We start from the raw sequence: 19,385 nt of genomic DNA on the forward strand, positions 1-19,385 counted from the left end.
ATTATCACTGCCTCACTGGCTGGTTTTAATGCTCAAAGTGGCATTTGAAGAATGAAGCTATTTTTCAAACAATGAGGCAGGAAACTGAGGAGGCACATGAAGTGAACTGGGACCCAACAGAAACTTCGAAATGACATTGACTTTGATAAATCCCAAAGAATTTGTGCAGACTAGTTATGAACACAACATTACTAAATATGCATCCAGCGACAGACAACACAAGCGCTTAAAGGAGAATTGTGACAACTCGTGGGAGAATTGGGATGATTTCTGTCTCAGTGCTCCCTCTGATGTTTTGTCAGAGGCAGAATGAATGTGACTTATTCAAAACGTGGATTCATTTCTTGACGTCGCTGCACTATGCAAGGGGGGATATCAATGACTCATCTTTCCTCGGAGACAAGATTCTTTTGTTAAGAGTTGTTCTTGTCAGAATGAGGCTTCTGCACTATTTTTCTGCTGTTTGATGGCAGGGGTGATGAGCCAGAGCACCTGGGAGGGCCGCAGGCCAGGAAAACACTGGGCGTGGAAATGGTGACGGGGCATCGTGATGGATGCCCTGTCATCTCTGTACCGCGCCTGATGACACATGTTCAATCTTGGTCCCGCGGCACCTGTTGATATGGCAGGATGAGATTTCACGCAACTGTGGAGATGTGTACGCGCATGTGTGCGTGTGAGCGAAAGGGAGTTTAAGATATAGTCTAAAAAGGAAAAAAGTGACAGGGAGAATGAGCAAATGAAGGAAATTGGAGGAAAACGGAATAAACAAGACAGAAAGATAGACCTTCTGGTTCTTATTTAGGTAAATTTATGTTGCACAAAACCAGATGGTGCAGAATGCAACCTATGAGATCTGCATTTGGGAGTTCGAATTAGAATTCATCAGCACTGCCTATGCTGAATTGCTTCAACGAATTTTGCAATTTTGGCAGCAAATTGTCTGAGCCAATGACAGCTTGAAGGGCAAACAGACAGAAGATGAGGCACGGAAAGAAAAGTGCAAGACTCCAAAACAAAAATAACTGAGTCTTGTTTTACGGAAACTACCAATGTGAACTGACTGATATGCGTGTGGGATGTATTCTAGAAATTTAACTTGAAGCACTGGAATGTGAAAGCAGCCAAAAAATCCTAATATATGCGGATACAAGGCCAAATACAAGCAAAGGAGTGGGAAAGGAGAAAGTGAAACCAACCCAAATCTATTTATCTTTGATTTGATGTAAGATGATACAATATACTAAGAAATTACACAATCTGTAATCAGCTGTGTGCTGTAAATAAGTTACAAAAGGAACATTTGTAGAAGCACTGCAGAGTAAGAGTTAACTTTCATGCTGCAGTAGCAATCTGGCAGATGCAGGATGTAAAAAAAAAAAATAAAGGGAAGAGACTGATCTCACTAAATGAAATGTCTAAACAATACAGGCTTTTATAGAAAAGCTGCCCTGCTGTACCTCTCTCTGCATGACAGACAGATAGGAGACCACTGTCATCACGTCTATCTGCTGGCTCTGAATCATGCCTTTAATCCTATGCACCCCAGGTTATTTTCAGGCTAATTTATTACTTTTAAGCTCCTATCTTTGTAAATATAAGGGCTAGCCTTAGATATTGTTTTTTCTTCTAAGACTGCCATCGCCTCATTACGCACATGTATCTGGGCTTGTCTTGTGACCGCAGCGTTTTTAAAGCAATCTTTTGTCGCAGAGAAATAATAGAGAAACAGCTTAGTTAGAAAGGGTTCTCTGCTGTTTATTATGATATTCAGTATGCTGTGAAACAATAGGGATTCTATGAGTTATCCAAAAATGACGAGAGATGAAAGAGGGCGTAGAAATTAAGTTATTAAAGGAAGATATTACTGCATTGAATCTGATCCGTCGTCACTATGGGCTCACATCAGGATGTATAAAAATATGTGATAAAAAGTAATTACACAGCTCAGGCTCTATTGTGTTCTAGTGGCATATGTTCCGTATCTATGCAGTGACAATATTCATGAATAATTCAGACAAGAGTAATGGGTGTGGAGGTGGACTCAGAGCAGCATGTGAATTGTAACTACGATTAAAATTGATGAAATTCTCAAGAATTTTTTTCCCACCAATGCTGTGTTGCACAGACGATCAGCTGTCATCATCAGAAAGGTCAACTCAGGCAGTTGTACCTGTAGTGCACTAAACCTCAACGCAATGAACACTTTGTGAGTCACACAACCGAGAAGAAGAGATTTGGATTTCTTTGCAAAGTGCATCTGCGTAGTTCTAAGGGTTCATCAAAGCAGTCACCTGAAGACCGCCTCTTTTTCACATCTCGATCAATGGCATACTCCCATTCCTCCTCATCATCTCCCATTCAGTACTGCTGAAATCTGCTGCTAACCAAGTCAGCCAGCGGCCACATATAATAGTATTTTTCCACTAGCCTACGGCAGTGTGGTCTGTTGCAGGGCTGGTAGTCTCTCCTCTGTTCTGTACGGTGGTGGAGGCGAGAGAGAAATCTGTTTGTGAAACCTGTCTGTGAATGTCTTTGATGTAGCTTTAGTCCTTTGTACCTTGTTTGTACATTCACGTCAGATTAGAGTTTTTTAATCAACCTTTTCAGTCATAGCAGACAAATCGCGTCACTACCAAACATTTCCTGTCTTTATGTTTTGAACTAAACGTTTATTTCTGGTGAACGAGTGGCGATCTCAATTGGTAGTACTATTTTATTCATATATATTGTAGATCTCACCTAAAGTAGGAGAAGACAGTTGGTGCCTTTAAAAACAAGAAATGAGGACAAGCTAAATAAAAAGATATAAATAAGAGAGAACAGCAATTTTAAGGTTTTTAAGGTGATAATGTTTGCTAGCCTGAGGCATGGCTTCCCGTCTAGGGAGTCTGATTGCAAAAAGCACACCTGTCAGCTTTAGAGCAAAGACACTGCCAGAGGTATCTGAAGGTTTCAGAATGTGCTCTGGCTCATAAGGAAGGCGGCTGTGTTTAGCATTTCAACAACATTTACCACATTAGTCCAACTGGCTTCGCTCATCAAGACATTTAATGACGGCAAACAAAAACGGGGATGAGCTGCACCGCAATTTGTGTTTGCACGCGCAGGTTTGTTCTCTGAGAAACAGGAATATTACTGAACAGCACAAAGCAGAAGGAAGAAACAGATAGCTTGTAAAATGTACAGTTAAGGGTTTCAAGACACTACCTTTCGTCATCAAAGTATTTTATGTGTAAATTCAGCACATAAAAATCCTGTCTGCCTTTAAATAGCATAATACCAGCCCATTTTGTCATTCCCATCATGGAGTAAATCCACAATCATACGGTAATGACTGAAAAATGCAGGGCCAGAAACGTTTTAATCTCAGAAATGAAAAGCTAAATGAATATACAGTCTCTGTACATACATCCAGACACATCCATACAGACTTACCTTGGAGGCAGGAGTGGTGTCCACAGTGGAGGAGGTGATGGCAGTGGAGGCCTCACTGATGGTGGTGCTGGAGAGCTGCTCAGCCCCAGGTTTGGACATCATGCGAGCACCCTGCGGACTGCACAAACACACACACACACACAGAATGTCAATACACATTACTGGTCTGAGCAGAAGAGTAGTGGAGTGTAAACACACCTCTGATGTAGTTTTCATATACAGTACATGTCCTGTGGTGTTCATGTAGAGTTTACATGAGTTTGTACATTGTCTCACTTGCTCCCTTGAGACCTCGGCCTATTATGCTGCACAATAGATTTGCTCTTCGTTCCTGCTGGAGTTTTTTGAACTCTTCATATTTTTTCACCTAAATGCATTTTGGATGTAGGGGAAGCTGTGCATAGAAAAACCCTAATCTGCCACAATTATTCAGCACTACAGCCCTGACTGTGACCACAGAGGTTATGGCTACTCTGGTTTCTGCATTTATTCTGCTTTACTGGACAGCTCATTATGACGTAGCACAATAAAAGAGGGAGATGTGGAAAGAGGGGACCATTAAACCTTTTGTGTGTTGCTCTAAATTTCATCCAGTTTGTGTTTCACAATCATCTGTAGGGTCACTGTTGTAAAAATCTCAGTCTCATGTCTGTGGATTTTCGTTTTTTTGCCATTTTGGTTATTACAAGGTGTGAAATAAAGCTTCTCAACATCTGCTATGTTGCTAAAAGACTCAGTAAGGTTACTAAGGAAGTGCATAAAGCACTGAGGAGGCGAGGACGATTGAGGTGTGCTGAGGTGTGAATAGGAAAAGACTGTTTTGGGAATGTTTCTGGAAGTCTAACAGGCCGGTGACAGATTGTGCGTGTGTGTGTTTGTGTGTGTGAAGCAGATATCCAACACCCGACACTGAGGAAGCTGAATAACCTGAAGACAGGATGTCCTACATTTCCTCGTTGTGCCCACAGCACACACCTTAGAGGGCAACGCATTAAATCCTTTCAATGTGTATGTGGGCGTGCATGAGATCTATTTTCCTTTGGTACCCTCTGGTTAGCAAAGGCCTATTATCTTACATCACGGTTTCACAACAGGAAGCTCATAAATAGATTTACAAAACTTGGTTCACAGCAGAAAAACAAAAAACGCACTGGACTCTGTTATGTAATGCCTTACTTGAAGAAGATAAATTGGGACCACTCTTTAATCCAGCTTCCAACTAGATACTGCAGAAGCAAATATGCCACTGAAGACACTAAGTGATAATAAAACTGTGCTTTTTCATTATTCTGATGCTTTAAGGAATATTTGTGCTTCTGAATTTTCATATTGGATGTAATCTGTATGATGTTTTGATGACGGGAGATGCATATGAGGAGAGAGAGGAAGGCTCAACTCAGACAAGGGAACAGACATACCAGAGTTCTTCTTTTTAAAAAGAGCTTTACTTGACCCTGAAATTACAGCAGCTGCTAAGTTTGTCGATCTGCACAGCCTCATTAAGGCGTTTACACTGCAGGAACTTATGGGCCTGAACATTCAAGCATATTCAAACTGCAAGAACCATCCCTGTAGAACCTCTTTCAAAGCATGTTTCACAGGAGAAAACAGTTCCTACTCCAGTGTATGGACTGACAAGCTCTTGGCTTCAGCTGATTGGTTAAACTAAAAGAAGACAGCACTTATTCATTAAATTCAGAGAGGAAAACAAGCACTATTTTTCTACCTTTTCTTTGTGGACTTGAGTATTCTGCGTATTGTCAAAGCTGCATCAGGTTTTGAACACAACCTTTTTCTCCATTAATTGTCATAAGTAGTAGTGAAAGAGGGCATGAAGCTATTTGGTGTGAGAGAAGCGGTTAGATGGAAGCTGATGGTTCACTGTGGCGACACCTGAAGGGAAAAGCCAAAAGGAAAAGAAGAAGAAATGATTTCATAAGCTAAAAGTATTACATGTTTTTCAACCCTCTTCAGACCACATAGCCATTGTGACCATGTGCTAAAATCCACAAAACACTACAATCAGATCTACAAGGTTGTCACAAGAAAGAAGCAATATGCAGCATGAAACCCAACAGGATAGTAGCACAGTAAATAAGGAAGTATGATTAAGTGATTCAGCGCTGAACCTTTACTTGGCAGCAATAACCCAGATTGGGGCCAGACAAAGCCGTACAAACAGAGCTACTATGAGAAAAGGACTGAGGATGAATCAGTCTCTTCACAAAACAAACTATTCAGGGATCAGAAAGGACAAAGTGATTTTCACACTGATGTCCAGGTTTTTTTTTTTGAAACAGAGCACAACGGTTTAATGAATTCTCAGTCTCTAAGAACAGTAGAAACCAGAAAAGCAAAGTACAATTGAAGGAACTGAAAAACAGTTTGAAATGATAAACATGATACTGACACAGATCTGAGTTCAGGTTTTAATTCTTTCTGTTCAATGTTTGATTTTAGTCCAAGACGCTCTGCTTCTAACAGGTGTTCTCCATACATACATTGATTTCTTTCCATAGCTTCCAGTGGAATCCATCAGACTTCGCATCAAACAGATTCGCCAATCTACTACAGTAAAAAATTAACAGATCGTTTTATCTCCCACCTTTTTCACTGGTCATTAAACTTTTGTTTCTCTGCAATTTTCAAAAAGAAGAACCACATCCCTTGCTGGAGAACATGGCCCGATGTATTTTTTAGAAAGGCAGCATTTTTGAATTTTTATGCGTTTTCGTTTCCAAGGACACAGGTACAGCTTCAGGTCTACAATCATTAGACGGCTTCACAGCACAAACAACTACCCGGTATTACTTCTGTTTGTTTGCCAAGAAGAATTTTTGAAGCCTTAGAGTCTAAACCAATGTACTACTGGTTCAGTCTGTTCTGACAGTGTTAGAAATACATTATCAATTATAAATTGAACAGTTTAATCATCTTTATATGGTTTCTGTTAGAAATCTGAGGCACATATGACTGAAAGTGTCTTGTATCAGTTAGATTAAATGTATATTTGTTCAGAAATATGACCATTTTTTTCTGCTGAAGTATCCTTTGATTAGAGCTGTGACTGTTTCCTATACGTGTACTGCCTCTCACCTGGTAATAAGCCTCCATCGTACTGAAATTAAAGACAATATCTCAGACCCTGAACAGAGAACAGAGTCCATGTATTTGTTATTGTAACATACAGTGCAGACTTTTGCATGAACCCACACTAATGTAGGACACAAGTGTTTTTCAGAAAGGAGTCACTATTTTACCAGGCTAATGATGAGTCTTGACTTTCACATATGTCTGTTTCGACAGACACAAATACTCAGACAGGGTAATTTTTTTGGAATTTGCTAATCTAACTTATGAAGGACATAATCTGTTCAGACAAAAGAATAAACAAGAAAAGCACGTAGAGAGCGCAGAACTCCGCTGCTCAGTCTTTGTATCATTTCCGACAGATGAAATCTTTAATTAAAAAAATTATGTTGCGCTGATCATAGGCGTGCTATGCATGTGCACATTTTGTATCAATAAAAAATCGCGTAACCCAAATCTGTAGCAGGTGGCAGGAGTTGATCGAACTCAGAAACACCCCCACAATTTAATCAATTGTTCCTTGCATCATTTCTGAGAGACAAGTCCCGATAAGTCTGTAGCGGTTGATTTGTAGTTGGATCGCAATCGTGATAGTCAGCAGATAACTGACATAGTGTGCACTTGTCATACAGTGACGTCATGCCACTATCTCGCAATACAGAAATCTTTAACAAATCTGTGGATCCAAACTATAAGCCACATCACTGCCAAAAGTTAATCACTTGGTCCTTGTGTCATTTCTGATCTTTCCTGAAAATTTCATCTAAATCTGTTGGTCCGTTTTTGAGTAATGTTGCTAACAGACAAACAGATGCTAATTGTCACATAACTCCGACGCGTTCCTTGGGGGAGTAATAAATTATTTTTGAAGCCATTCCCAAAATTTGCTAGAACTGCATGAATAGACAGCTCTCTTGATTGCTTTTGTTCATTTGTTGACAGGTCAGTGTAATTTCACCCACATCATGAGACGTCGATCAAACCAACGACTGTGAACAAAGATGGATGTCATTCATGGATATCCTGAGCAGCAGCTTTGAAGCTCAGTGTGGTGTGGTTGCTCCGGCCGTTGCCATCTTGGCAGTGCCTCATTTTTGGATAACTCTTGGTTATCCAAAAATCAGCTAAGAGGTGGAGGGTGAGTGGAACTGGAGGCAATGCAAAAAATCTATCCTATGACAACACCAGTCTATCACTCAAAGTGGCTGTGCTCCTAGGTATGCATAACTTTAGGCCTTAATACAATTTAAGAGATATGAAAATCGGTGATAGAGACCAAGACCATTTATGACCAGACTGTAAAGTAATTTATCTCAGCTGAAAAGTTAAACATTTTAACGTGGGTGTCTATGGGGATTGACTGTTTTTTAGCCAGCCCCGAGTGGTCATTGAAGGAACTACAGTTTTGGCACTTCTGTATTGGTTTCATTTCTCAATCCCAGAGGTTGTTGCTTGGTTCAGACTCACATTCACATCCTTGCAATTCAACGGGGGAATCCAGCTATGATTCCATACATCATCTTAAAATCACATTTCCAGCAGTTGACCATTTTCCAGTTTAGTGTTCACAGGCTAATGATGGATAAGCCTTTGCAGATCTAGTATTGTCTAAATATACAATACAAGACAGTGAGCACAGGTTAGCTGGATGTTGCGTGTCCTCATCCAAATGATGCGATGAAAATTGTTCTCTTAAGAGTTTATTCTGTCTCAACATAGCCAACACCCCAGAGAGAACACAAAATAACAAATCAACAAGAAAAAATCTCAACCAACAAAACATGACTCCTTGCTTGCTGTCTGGCTGGCTACATCCTGAATATGTCTTGGCGTGATGACAGCCCCGTTATTGCTGCTGTCTTATTGTGGCGAGACAGATGAGACTTTCTGTGCTGGATTTTTTTATTGTCAGCGGGATGAGCGTGTGTGTAAATCTGTCTGATTAGTTTCAAAAGGGAAAACAATGGCAGCATAATGCACTCATTCATCCAAGAATCCCAGATAATTACCTGCTACTATATTTCTCTCAGACACACACTCCTCTGTGTTTCTCCAATAAATCCATACAGTATTATTTCTCTAAACATATCCGTGTGTCTTGGAGGTTTCTCCTGTTGTCCAAAAAGGAGAAAATATAATAACGCTCTACTTTAGTCTGATTTTAACACATTTCTGGAATAAAACTATACATTAATTTCCTTTTTTCCTTCGTCTTACTATTTATCTAAAGCATATTTTGTCTTTCAGTTCTTGACGTACCATCCTCCCTATATTTCTCTTTGGCCAGTATAAAGACTGGAAGCACACTCAACTTCACCCTTCATATAACAGACTGCACTGTAACCCACAGGCAGCAGCTTCAGTACATTACCACCGTCTATCTACAGATGCATAATGTAAATCTCTTCGATTGGTGTGGGTGGGTTGAGAGAGAGGAAAAGAGAGAGAGATGTTAGCTCTGTTTTCATTGTGCTGTCAAGAGAATTTCATGCAAACTTTTCAAAGGTCAGGAACACTAAAATGCAAATGAGTTGCATTTTCATCAAAGTCAAAGTGAAAATAATGTATTCTGCGGAAGGATTTTAAATAACTGATTTTTTTTAAAAAAGACTACGATCAGGGACAGTAATTGTTCTTTAATTAAGAGCTTATATTAATATAATTCAAGCCCTCCAAAAACAAAAATACAGACAGACACTGGGTTTTTGGGGCAATAAAACACCACTATATATGTAAATAAGACAACTTAATTACTAAGAATTTTTTTTTTCCAAGATTGTCTCTACAAGGGGTAAATGAAGGCTTACGTATAACCTTTTAAGAGATTTTGTCAAATGTTGCCATTTTATTCAGCTTTTTCAAACAGAAGAGAGAACAGCAGAGATTAAAAGGATGAGTAAAGCCAGAGTACAAGATGAGGAGAAAATGACTGAATGAAAAAGACTGAGCCTTTGATTTGTTTAAAAATAAAAATTATAAAAAAAACCCTAAGAAATTAGATCTCAATTTTGCTTCCTTTATCTTCCACTGAGCACAGATTTTACTTGGGGTTTCTTTCATTATGCGAACTTGTGCATCCTCATGTTCAGCTCTCATCAGCAATGCTTTCCAATTGGTCCTGGAGGATCCCAAAGTGTTCTCAGCCCAGATGAGATATGTAAGGGTTGAAATGAAGACCAATCAGTAAGTCAGAGGCCTTCACTTTCCAGCTCAGCTCTCTCTTCACTACAACGGTCCAGGACTAAGCTCCAACTGCTACACCAGTTTATCTTACACTCTGCTTAAACATTGCTTGTGTATGAGAATCTCAAGATTGTTAAACTTCTGTACTTAGTCAGACTTACTAAGCGTTTCAAATGCCATAATGAATAATGAATCTAAGAGCCTCACATCCTCCTCAGCCTAAGTAACAGGCGTCTGGTTGCCAAACTTTGATACATCGGGCCCGGGCAGATACAAACCCAAAGAAGCTACACTGATCGCTTCTTAGCAAGCTCACCGACTGTAGGGATACGGATTACAGATCAGTTGCATGTCAAGCTGGGTGCCATGCAAGGGTGGGCACCCAAGACGTGCTGACCAGGATGGATTTTTTTTTTTATCCTTTCCACTTTTGCTAAGGGCTTGCTCAAAGGGAATCCAAAGGGAATTTGGGATTTGTTGGATTCTCTGTTTAAAATTTGTAAGGTCCTCAACTTGCTATGAGATGGCATGTGTTGTGAGTTAGCATTATGTACACTACCAGTCAAAAGTTTGAGAAAACCCCATTTTTTCCAGTTTTTTTTTTTAATCGGAAATTATACATGTTAATGTCTCATTGTAGACTGAAATGAAAGCATAGAACAACACAACAAATTAAGTTTAAAAAAAATCTATGTAGAAACCAAAACAAATCAAAGTAGCCACCAGTAGTAGTGGCACACAGACTGTGCTGGTCACCCCATGTTTTCAAACTTACCATCGTGTTCTATTATACATAAAATACATAAATACAACAAAACTGAAAAATAATGTACATTTCAGGATTACACAAAAAAGTCTTTTCATGGAACAAGACATGGTTCAGTTCACCACCTAACTTTGTACCATTTCAAGCTATTCATTGGACTTGAACTACTTGAAATTCAATAAAAAACTGGAAAAAATTGGGGTCTTCCAAAACTTTTGACCGGTAGTGTAAAGAAACTTGAATTCAATTGAAATTGAACAGAACCAGTTAATAATAGTCAGGCTCACATATAGCAAATGTTCTGGAACCACACTCCTGTAGATTCATAATAAAAAATCATGCTGAGAATCTGTTAACTGATTTTTCACAGGAATTAAACTGATTGGACCAAAAAAAAAAAAAAAAACAGACCAAGGTGGAGCTCCTGAAACTCAGTATCGAATGATGCAGAAGGAAAGCGAGCTCACACTCAGGACGGCTGGAGAAAGGCATGACCTCTCTTTTCTGTGAATTAATCTATATGTAACAGGGGTCCTGTGGGTCAGTGTGAACACAATCCACTTATTTTCCTCAAGTGCTCAACAAAGGCGAGGTCATGATTGCAAACATACTTACCTCTTCACAGCAAACAGACAAAGGAGACTGAAAAGAAGAACTGATGTAAAAATAGAAAAAAGCTATAAAACAGAGGACACAAAGAGAGGAAAGAAAATAACCAACAACACAATGTAACATCAGCTCCCATGGTGAAGAATAAATTGACTAAAATCATCCTATGCAGTGCTCGATTTAAGGCTGAGAGGTCCGGTGGCCCAAATGACATTTTTTGGGCCACCAACATATGTTAATTTAGACATTTTTAGGAGCCAAAATCAACTTTTAGTGGCCCAAAAAATTTCATAATAAATAGGATCTGAGGATAAGTTTTAAACTGATTTTAATTTTTGGAAGAAAACTACAACATATTAGAAAGCAACAATTATTTACATTGGCCAAAAATTTGTTATTTCATGTGTTTTTTTTAAAATATTTTTATTTCCCAACTCACTAGGGAAAATCAGATTAATGTGTGACAGAAATAGAAATAAATATTTTGATGTGAAATTTACTCTTTTATAATATGGCAAAAGTGTGATTTACATACCTTTCAACTACAGCAGCCATCAATTTTAAGTGCTTCTATTTTCACATAATTGCAACTCCCTGTTCCCAATCAGACCTGAGCTGGAGTTTGCCTGAAGGCAGCTTGTCAAGCTTGAGACTTCGCTCAGTCAACTAGGTTAGTAAGTTGACCGAGCGCCGGGAATCATGGGAGGTTGATGACATCATACAAAATGGCTGCCCCCATGAAGAAAACATGATAGGCGGTTCAGCTCGGTGATTTTTGGCTAAAACTTGGATTTGGAGGTCAGTAGCCCAAATCAAAATATTTGGGACCCCAACCAGCGTGTTTTTTGTCATTTTTGGTCGCTAAAATCGGTTTTTAGTCGCAAATGGTGACCTGGCGGCCATCTAAATCGAGCGCTGCCTATGTTCTTTTCTACAATTCTACAATTTCATTTAGCAGACGCTTTTGTCCAAAGCGACGTACAACACAAGAATTCAGACATAAGGAAAAACCTTTATTCTTTTATTGAAACTCTGTGCTATATACAGATTCTTAACAAGTTACAGTTCTAATAATAAATTGTGCTTTACAGTCTATAGCCAACAAATCTTTTAAATCAAAGTGCACTAAATTTAGGTAAGAGGACAAAGAACGAGAAATGGGAATAGATTAAGAGGTTGAGTAGACAACATGAAAAGATAGCATCACACTCCAATAAGTGTGTTGTGCTGCACTTCCATCACTATGGTGTCCATATCAACTATTCTCTGTAGCTTTTTATTATCAAAGAGGACTGAAAAGTGTTAGATCATTAGTAATTCATGGTGATGATTTTATAATTCTAAGTATATTATATATGTGTAAAGAAACACAAAATAAAACTATAATCTAATATTTGATATGACTTTGTTGAATGATTATGTTTAGCACTGGACTTTAAATTCTTGAAAATCCACTGTGTAATATAACATTTGTTCATTATTTGTTATTTATAAGTGACTTGGGGTTGGAATTTATGAGCATTTGTGTGCTGTGTTATAACTTGAAAATGACCATTTAAAAAAAAAAATGTATCAAGCATGAGACCCTAACATCGCCAACATTTTTTCATCTTTGTTGTTTTGTTAATCTTCTTATCTTATACAAAGATGATAAGACTGAGCGAAATACAGTAGCTAAAGAAAAAAATTCTGATAAAGTAGTTTAGTTCTGTTGATATTGACAATTTGAGTTCAGTTTTTATGACCTACATTTTTTTTATTAAAGGCCAGCAGAAAAAAAGTTTGAATTCAACAATATTTACTTTTAATTTTTACCATTGTAGCTTATTTTTAAAGGTGGTAAAACAACAATGAAAGCACACACAAAAATAAAGCTAAATAGAGCTAAAGAAACAATCTTGTTATGATACATATTAAATAAAGAAAGCCAATCAAATCTAGAGGCACACATAGGGCAACCAGGGGGGAAGCTACTGCACTGCATTAAGGTTAAAGCTTTGACTGGCGTCCCTGAACTGGTTATTACCAGACAGGGACTCTTCACCGGCCTCCATTCACAAACCAACATGAAGTTCATCAGCCCTTGGTGCGGGACACATGGTTGTGGTTTAAGTGAAACGATCAAGCATTTTATCAAACGATTTCTTACTCTGAGTCTATTCACCGTTGTTTTATTGCCCAAACGAAAGAAACGTCCAATTTATAATATGAGAAACTCGCCTACGTGCTATCAAGTAGTTCCAATGCAGCAGCTTTGCTCCTGTTCACTTTATTTCTCTGCCTATTATTACTCAAAAAAATCTGACCTTTAAGTTGTCAGCACCACCACACAAGATAAGCCCAATTTAGATCAGTTTGTGCTGTTTCTATGTCTGCATGTCACACAGTAACATTTTTCTGGCATGTGCTGTCACTGGATAGTTGGATTAGAAACTGAAAGCATCCAGAAGATTCAGGTATTTAGCAGCTAACAATCAGAATTTCGGGCATTAACAAAGTCATTCAAAAAACAAAAACTAACCATGCACATCAGTGAGTATGAATTAAATATGCCAATCTTGGAGCTTGGATGCTTCCATTGCACAACATACTATAGAGACAATGTAAGCAATGAAGCAGGTTTCATTGCTTCTTGAGGTGGAAGTTTCCACCTCTGGTTGATGACTGATGTTTGCAGAAGAGCTTCGAGCTGAGTGATATTAGCAAACCAAACAAATGACATCACTCTTGTTGCATAGCCCTGTTTCACCACTGCCAGTGCCTCATGTCTTTAAAATTATAAGGGGAACTAACCTGAGTTTTCACTTAAAAAGTCCAGTTTATTCATCACAAGGGGCTGAAAGGGGCTAATGTGCTGCTGCTGCATTGCCTGACTTTTTGAAGTCTGACCTTTACTGAAGACTAACTGTCAGGACATCTCTTCCTCTACTGTTTCGATTATGAGCATTTCTGTCAATCGGTCTCTTGTGAATCGTCCGCATTTTTTGAAGTGCAACGCTAAATCTCTGGAGAATTTAATTCTGACAACTGAAAGGATGCAGCGCGCGGATGAGACCCAACGAGGCAAGAACTTCAGAGAAATCAACTCATCAGCCCAAAATGACCCAACCCAAAGTTAAATCTTTGAAGTGACTTCAAAAGCTAGAAGCTTAAAAATAAACTGCAAGCCTCATACTCAGAACCCATCATTAAAAAAAAAAAATACATAGAAACGTAGGACCAAATATCACTAATGACGACTCAAACACAAACAGTGTGAACACAATGTTCTGCTTCTGTGAAATATTTTAGTGAATGCAAATATGTCATTTTCCTTATGCTCTGTGATTCTCTCGCTCTCTGATATGAATAAATTGTTGCGTGGAGAAGAAGAAGAGGAGGCAGTACTGCCTGGTCAGAGGATGACAGGAACCCTGATCTAAAGAATGTTTCATATTAATCCCACATTGTAATACAGGCCAAGAGTCAACTATGAAACTACAATATGTGCTGGAGGGCCTTTATCATCTGCTCATCAGAAAAGCATTTTGCTTCCACTGTTATGTCTGTAAGAGGAAAAGGTAGCTGAGCAAACAGAGAGGCCACATAGCAGATTTAATGACACACAGAAAGTAATTGTTATAAAGATTCTGACATTTTACCTTAAGATGTTTCCTGTATTTTAATGATACCACTCACAAGAAAACAGGAAAAAGCCACTTGGCAAACTCCCACAGCCAGAGCCACACACAAAGCACGCATACAAAAGAAAAAACGAATAATGTCAAAAAATCAACAGCACTGCAGCCCACACAGACACAGCTGACATTTAAATACAGTCAGATTTCCATCCTTCAGCTTGCATTCGGCAGACCACAACACTCAAATGTTGCAATAAATTATCTAGGAGAGGAAAAACACAGGCAGTCCATCATCCACTCTACAAACAAAAAGAGATCATTATTTTAGCATTGCCACATTGTTAAAACCAATTTCCAACAAAATTTTATGTCAGGACAAGAAGTAAAAGCTAAAAGTTTCTTCTAAACTTGTTGGTAAAGACAGCCCCAAAAAAATCCACCCACTACTTATCCATTTTACACTTTAAGTTTTGTTTCCCTTTTGTCCTAACAGATCACTCAGAGGATCCTCTCCCGAGAAGGTAATGGGGCTAAAGTGTCTTCTGCTGAACACCAAGTCTTTCAAAAGTCAAATGTAAGAATTGTTCCTATCCTCATAGCTTTAATTCATTTTTCAACAAGAAAAACACTCAGAGAGCACAGTATTCTACCCATGCTGCTCAGACGTATCATGTCCGACAGCTGAAATCTTAAAAAAAAATTGTGGCAGAAATCACGGCATCACAGAATGTGGCCATTAAATACAGATGTACCCACAGACAAAATGACCTTGCGATGAGCACAGACATTTATTATGCATGTGTACGTTATGTATGGATACGAATGTCATGACTTAAATATGTAGCAGGTGGTGGGAATTGATGGGACTCAGAAACAGCCGCACAATTTAATCAATTGCTCCTTGTATGATTTCCGACAGATGAGTCCTGATAAGTCTGCACCGGTTGATTTGTAGTAAGATGGCAATCATGTGATCGTCAGCAGGCAGCTGACGTAGTCTTTACTTGTTATCATAGTTACAGTGACATCATGGCGCTATCTCGCAATGATACAGAAATCTTTAACAAATCCATGGGTCCAGACTAAAAGCTGCATCACTGCCAAAATCTAATCACTTGGTCCTTGTGTCGTTTCTGACCTTCCCTGAAAATTTCATCCAAATTTGTTTGTCTGTTTTTGAGTTATGTTGCTAACAGACAAACAGACAAACACACGTCTATCATCACATAACACCGCTATGTCTTGGCAGTGAAAAAATTCATGTGGGTAACAGAGATGCTCTTTACCTGACAACACACTCCATCTACAGCTTTGGAAACTATTATTTGAAACCAGTGTGACCACCATTTTCTGTCCTTCCTTTGTGGTTCTTAGTGGAATCCTGCTGTGTTTTCTAAAGGTTGCAATGAAAAGCTATTTTGCTGATTTCAAGCTGGTTTGCAGTGGCTCTCTTACTGTATCCCTCTTCACTAAACGCCAAGACGGCTGTCTTTTCTTCATTGCACTTCTTTTCTTTTAGGCATTGTGGAGTGATTATTTAGTTTGGATGACGTGCTGACTTTACGCATGCATAAAATAATAGCAAAAAAAATGTTTTTGATCATCTCGTGTGAATTTTGAAAGGTTTAATTCAAAACATAATGTTTTTAAATAAAATTTAGTGTGTATAAAATTGTAAGACTTTATTTCATGTCTTTTCAAAGATGCTGTATTTATTTAACCACTATGATAAAATTCAAACAAAATTAGCAATGCTGAAGGCCTGTTGCGTGTAGTTTGTGAAGAAAACAACAGGTGGTCTCACAATTATTTCCGAAGCTGTACAAATGTATCCCCCTGTTTCAATTCCACACTGCTGCTATGGAAACAGTCAACCAAAGCGCTGCCGTGCTGCACCCCTGGCGAAGCACCATGTGTGCACTCATCACATTGCTGGCGTAGCTTCGCTTCATTCTCCATGTCCAATATCAATGCACAGGGGAAGGGCCAAAGACAGAAAAATACGTGTACAACTAGAGAGAGCGAACAGAAAGGACGCTCTGGAGAACATGGAGAGCGAGTCCGAGGCCTGCTGTGACAGCATGGAAGAAAAGTTTAGAGAAGCAACTGTGGCAAAGAGAAAGGCATGCCAAGTAATAGTCAGGATGTTTATCACCATTTGTAGAGAAAAGTTTTGCCTGGCAAAGATTCTACTTGTTTTTCTGACCCTCCGGACCTCAAAACTCACTGACGGGTTTGAAAGACAAAAATAAATGATTTATCATAGGCAGGAACTGTAAAAACTTAAGGAACTACTCATCTGTGATGTGGTGTTCAATTGGAAAACTTAACCACATCTCTATGGTTTAAGTTGCATAGGGGTACAGGACACTATATTACAGTGTGCTCCTGAGCATTAAAAATTACATTTAAAAAAGGCACAGGAAATCAGTTTTAAAGTTCAAAACGTTAAAATGTAACACCTAAAAGGATAAACGAAGCAATATTAAAATTGAAGACAAACTAGGATTTTAATCTAACCTGAAATCTAGACTAGTGGATGACAAACAGCAGATTAGATATTTCTATCATGCCTTGCAGCAAGCTGTGCAAGTTCTAGGAATTTATAACCTATCCATGGATGAAACAAAGAAATATGGGAAAACTAAAATTAGCATTTCTCCAAGGTTACATGACAAAAAAATCCAGGTTTTCCAGGACATTAAAGCCAATGACAAGAAGAAAGTCAGGCAGATGTGGTGCAAACAGACTTAGACACACTTCAGATACTGAGGCCTAGACGGCAGCAGCCAAGGAAGTTATTCCATCTCTCCTGCTGCCAAAATAAGAGCTGATAAGGTACTCCTAGAAGCTGTAAAGTCCTGACACTTTAGCTACTTTAATCCATGATAACCTCCGGTGTGCATGCCCACTGACGCTGGCCTCCAAACACGCATACACACACATAAACACACACACACACACACACACACACACCAAACCCCGCTGTTAATAACACTCTCAGATTGAGCTCCAACTCTGCTTTGATCGTCTGTGAGCTGATGCCGTCCATCAAAGCTGATGTTGACAGCAAACTTAAAAAAAAAAAGCGCTTGGGTGGTGCAGGCGGTGCTGGAGCTAGAGGTGACAGATATGTACTGGAATATGAGCGCTAGTGAATTCCACAACTAGTGTGCCAGCATGAGGCGTCGACAGGGAGGCAGAAATTTAAAGGCAAGCTCTGCTCCAGCAGAGAGGCTCACTGGCCAATAGTAACTGGTATGAATATGTGTGGAAGTGTGTGAATGTCAGCCGGGGTTATGCTGACAAAGATCAGCTCAGTTCAGCAAAAACTCCATCCTTGGATGAATACAAAAGTTCACCAAAAAAAAGAAAAGAAAAACATGAATGCTTCCCACCAGCTCATGGAAGCCGTAAATAGCAGCACAGTGGATGTTCTGGATGGTCCTCTGAGCAACAGCTGAAATCGTTTTTCTTCTATTGCTTGCAGTGGCACAATGACAAGTGGGTAATTAAGATTCACAGAAAAACAGAAGGCAGGTATATAATCGCAGCCTCCTACGTGTATTAACACTAATTACATTGTCTTTATTCTGAACAGTACGTTGTAATTAAATGAGGTGAACTTTGTGAGCATTTGCTGCCAAACATGTAACTCACACTGCTAACACGATCACCCAGTGCTACAAATGAAACCGCACAGGGATGATTAACTCATCAGGGACGGGCAGTTACAAGCATTAAATTAAAATCTAATAGCAATAACAGAAACAAGGCCGCTGAATTTAATGATTTTTGGAACTGATGTGCTGTGATTCAAGGAAGTAATCACTCTACTCTGCCAATCCCAATCTTATTTAACAAATTAAACAGCCCAATTATGCTGGACCCTGGCTTACAGTACTGGATCTACTGACTTACATTTTCAGTAATTCCTTTATGTGGGGAGCCAATCATGACCACAGTTCTATTTACAGAACAGTTAAAAGGTTTAGTTTGACTTCTTGGAAATGCCCCTGAACGTAAACAACTGTAAAGCAATTTGCATAGCTTAACCTCCAGGCTGGAAGCAGATGAAACAGCAAACTGTCCAGATCCCAAACCCTTGGATGTGTAGGAACAAATCCTATCCATGAAGGCCCCATCCTCCCACCTACAGGACACAATCCATCTGCTGCCAGCATCCACATGCCAGACAACATGGGACAGCTTCAGAGGTTATGTGTCCACAGCCTGGTGGGTTAGGGCTGTTTTAGCAACACAAGAGGGGCTACATGGTAGTAGGCAGGTGGTTTTCATGTTGTGGCTGATTGGTGTGAACGGTAAATACAAGTATGGTTACTGGCTGTAGAGGTAAAACTCTGTTCAAAATGTAGAAAACACAGAGCAGTAAGTTATTCTAACTTTTTTGTAACTGTTGGTGTAACATAAATTAATTCAACTGCTGCCATCGCACAGTACAAGTAGGTAGTTGGCCAAGATAAATAGCCTGATTGGAAAATTTAAGGCATATCTTTGTACCAGCTGTTTGAACTGTTCATGAGTCCAGAGGAAACAACAGCTAGAGCATCAGTTCCACGACCAATGAGTGACTTCAATACCTGTGCAGGTAATTGATAGCAGCCAGACACTGGGAGAAGAAGCATAAATGCAACAGTATCTTGGTTTCTTTCTGAGTA

At 39.1% G+C, this 19,385-nt stretch overlaps 1 protein-coding gene across 8 annotated transcripts in view; it reads right to left on the minus strand.

Moving 5' to 3' along the window:
* LOC110956882 (pleckstrin homology domain-containing family A member 7-like) overlaps positions 1–19,385 on the minus strand; it is a 161,058-nt gene that overhangs the window by 54,791 nt on the left and 86,882 nt on the right. For all 8 annotated transcript variants that reach the window (XM_022202627.2, XM_022202625.2, XM_022202624.2 and 5 more), the window contains one exon: positions 3,439–3,556. In XM_022202627.2, the coding sequence (XP_022058319.1) occupies positions 3,439–3,556 (118 nt within the window). The remainder of the gene's footprint in view (positions 1–3,438; positions 3,557–19,385) is intronic.

Source organism: Acanthochromis polyacanthus, chromosome 8 (genome assembly GCF_021347895.1).
Source record: "Acanthochromis polyacanthus isolate Apoly-LR-REF ecotype Palm Island chromosome 8, KAUST_Apoly_ChrSc, whole genome shotgun sequence".
NCBI classification, from domain to species: Eukaryota; Metazoa; Chordata; class Actinopteri; family Pomacentridae; genus Acanthochromis; species Acanthochromis polyacanthus.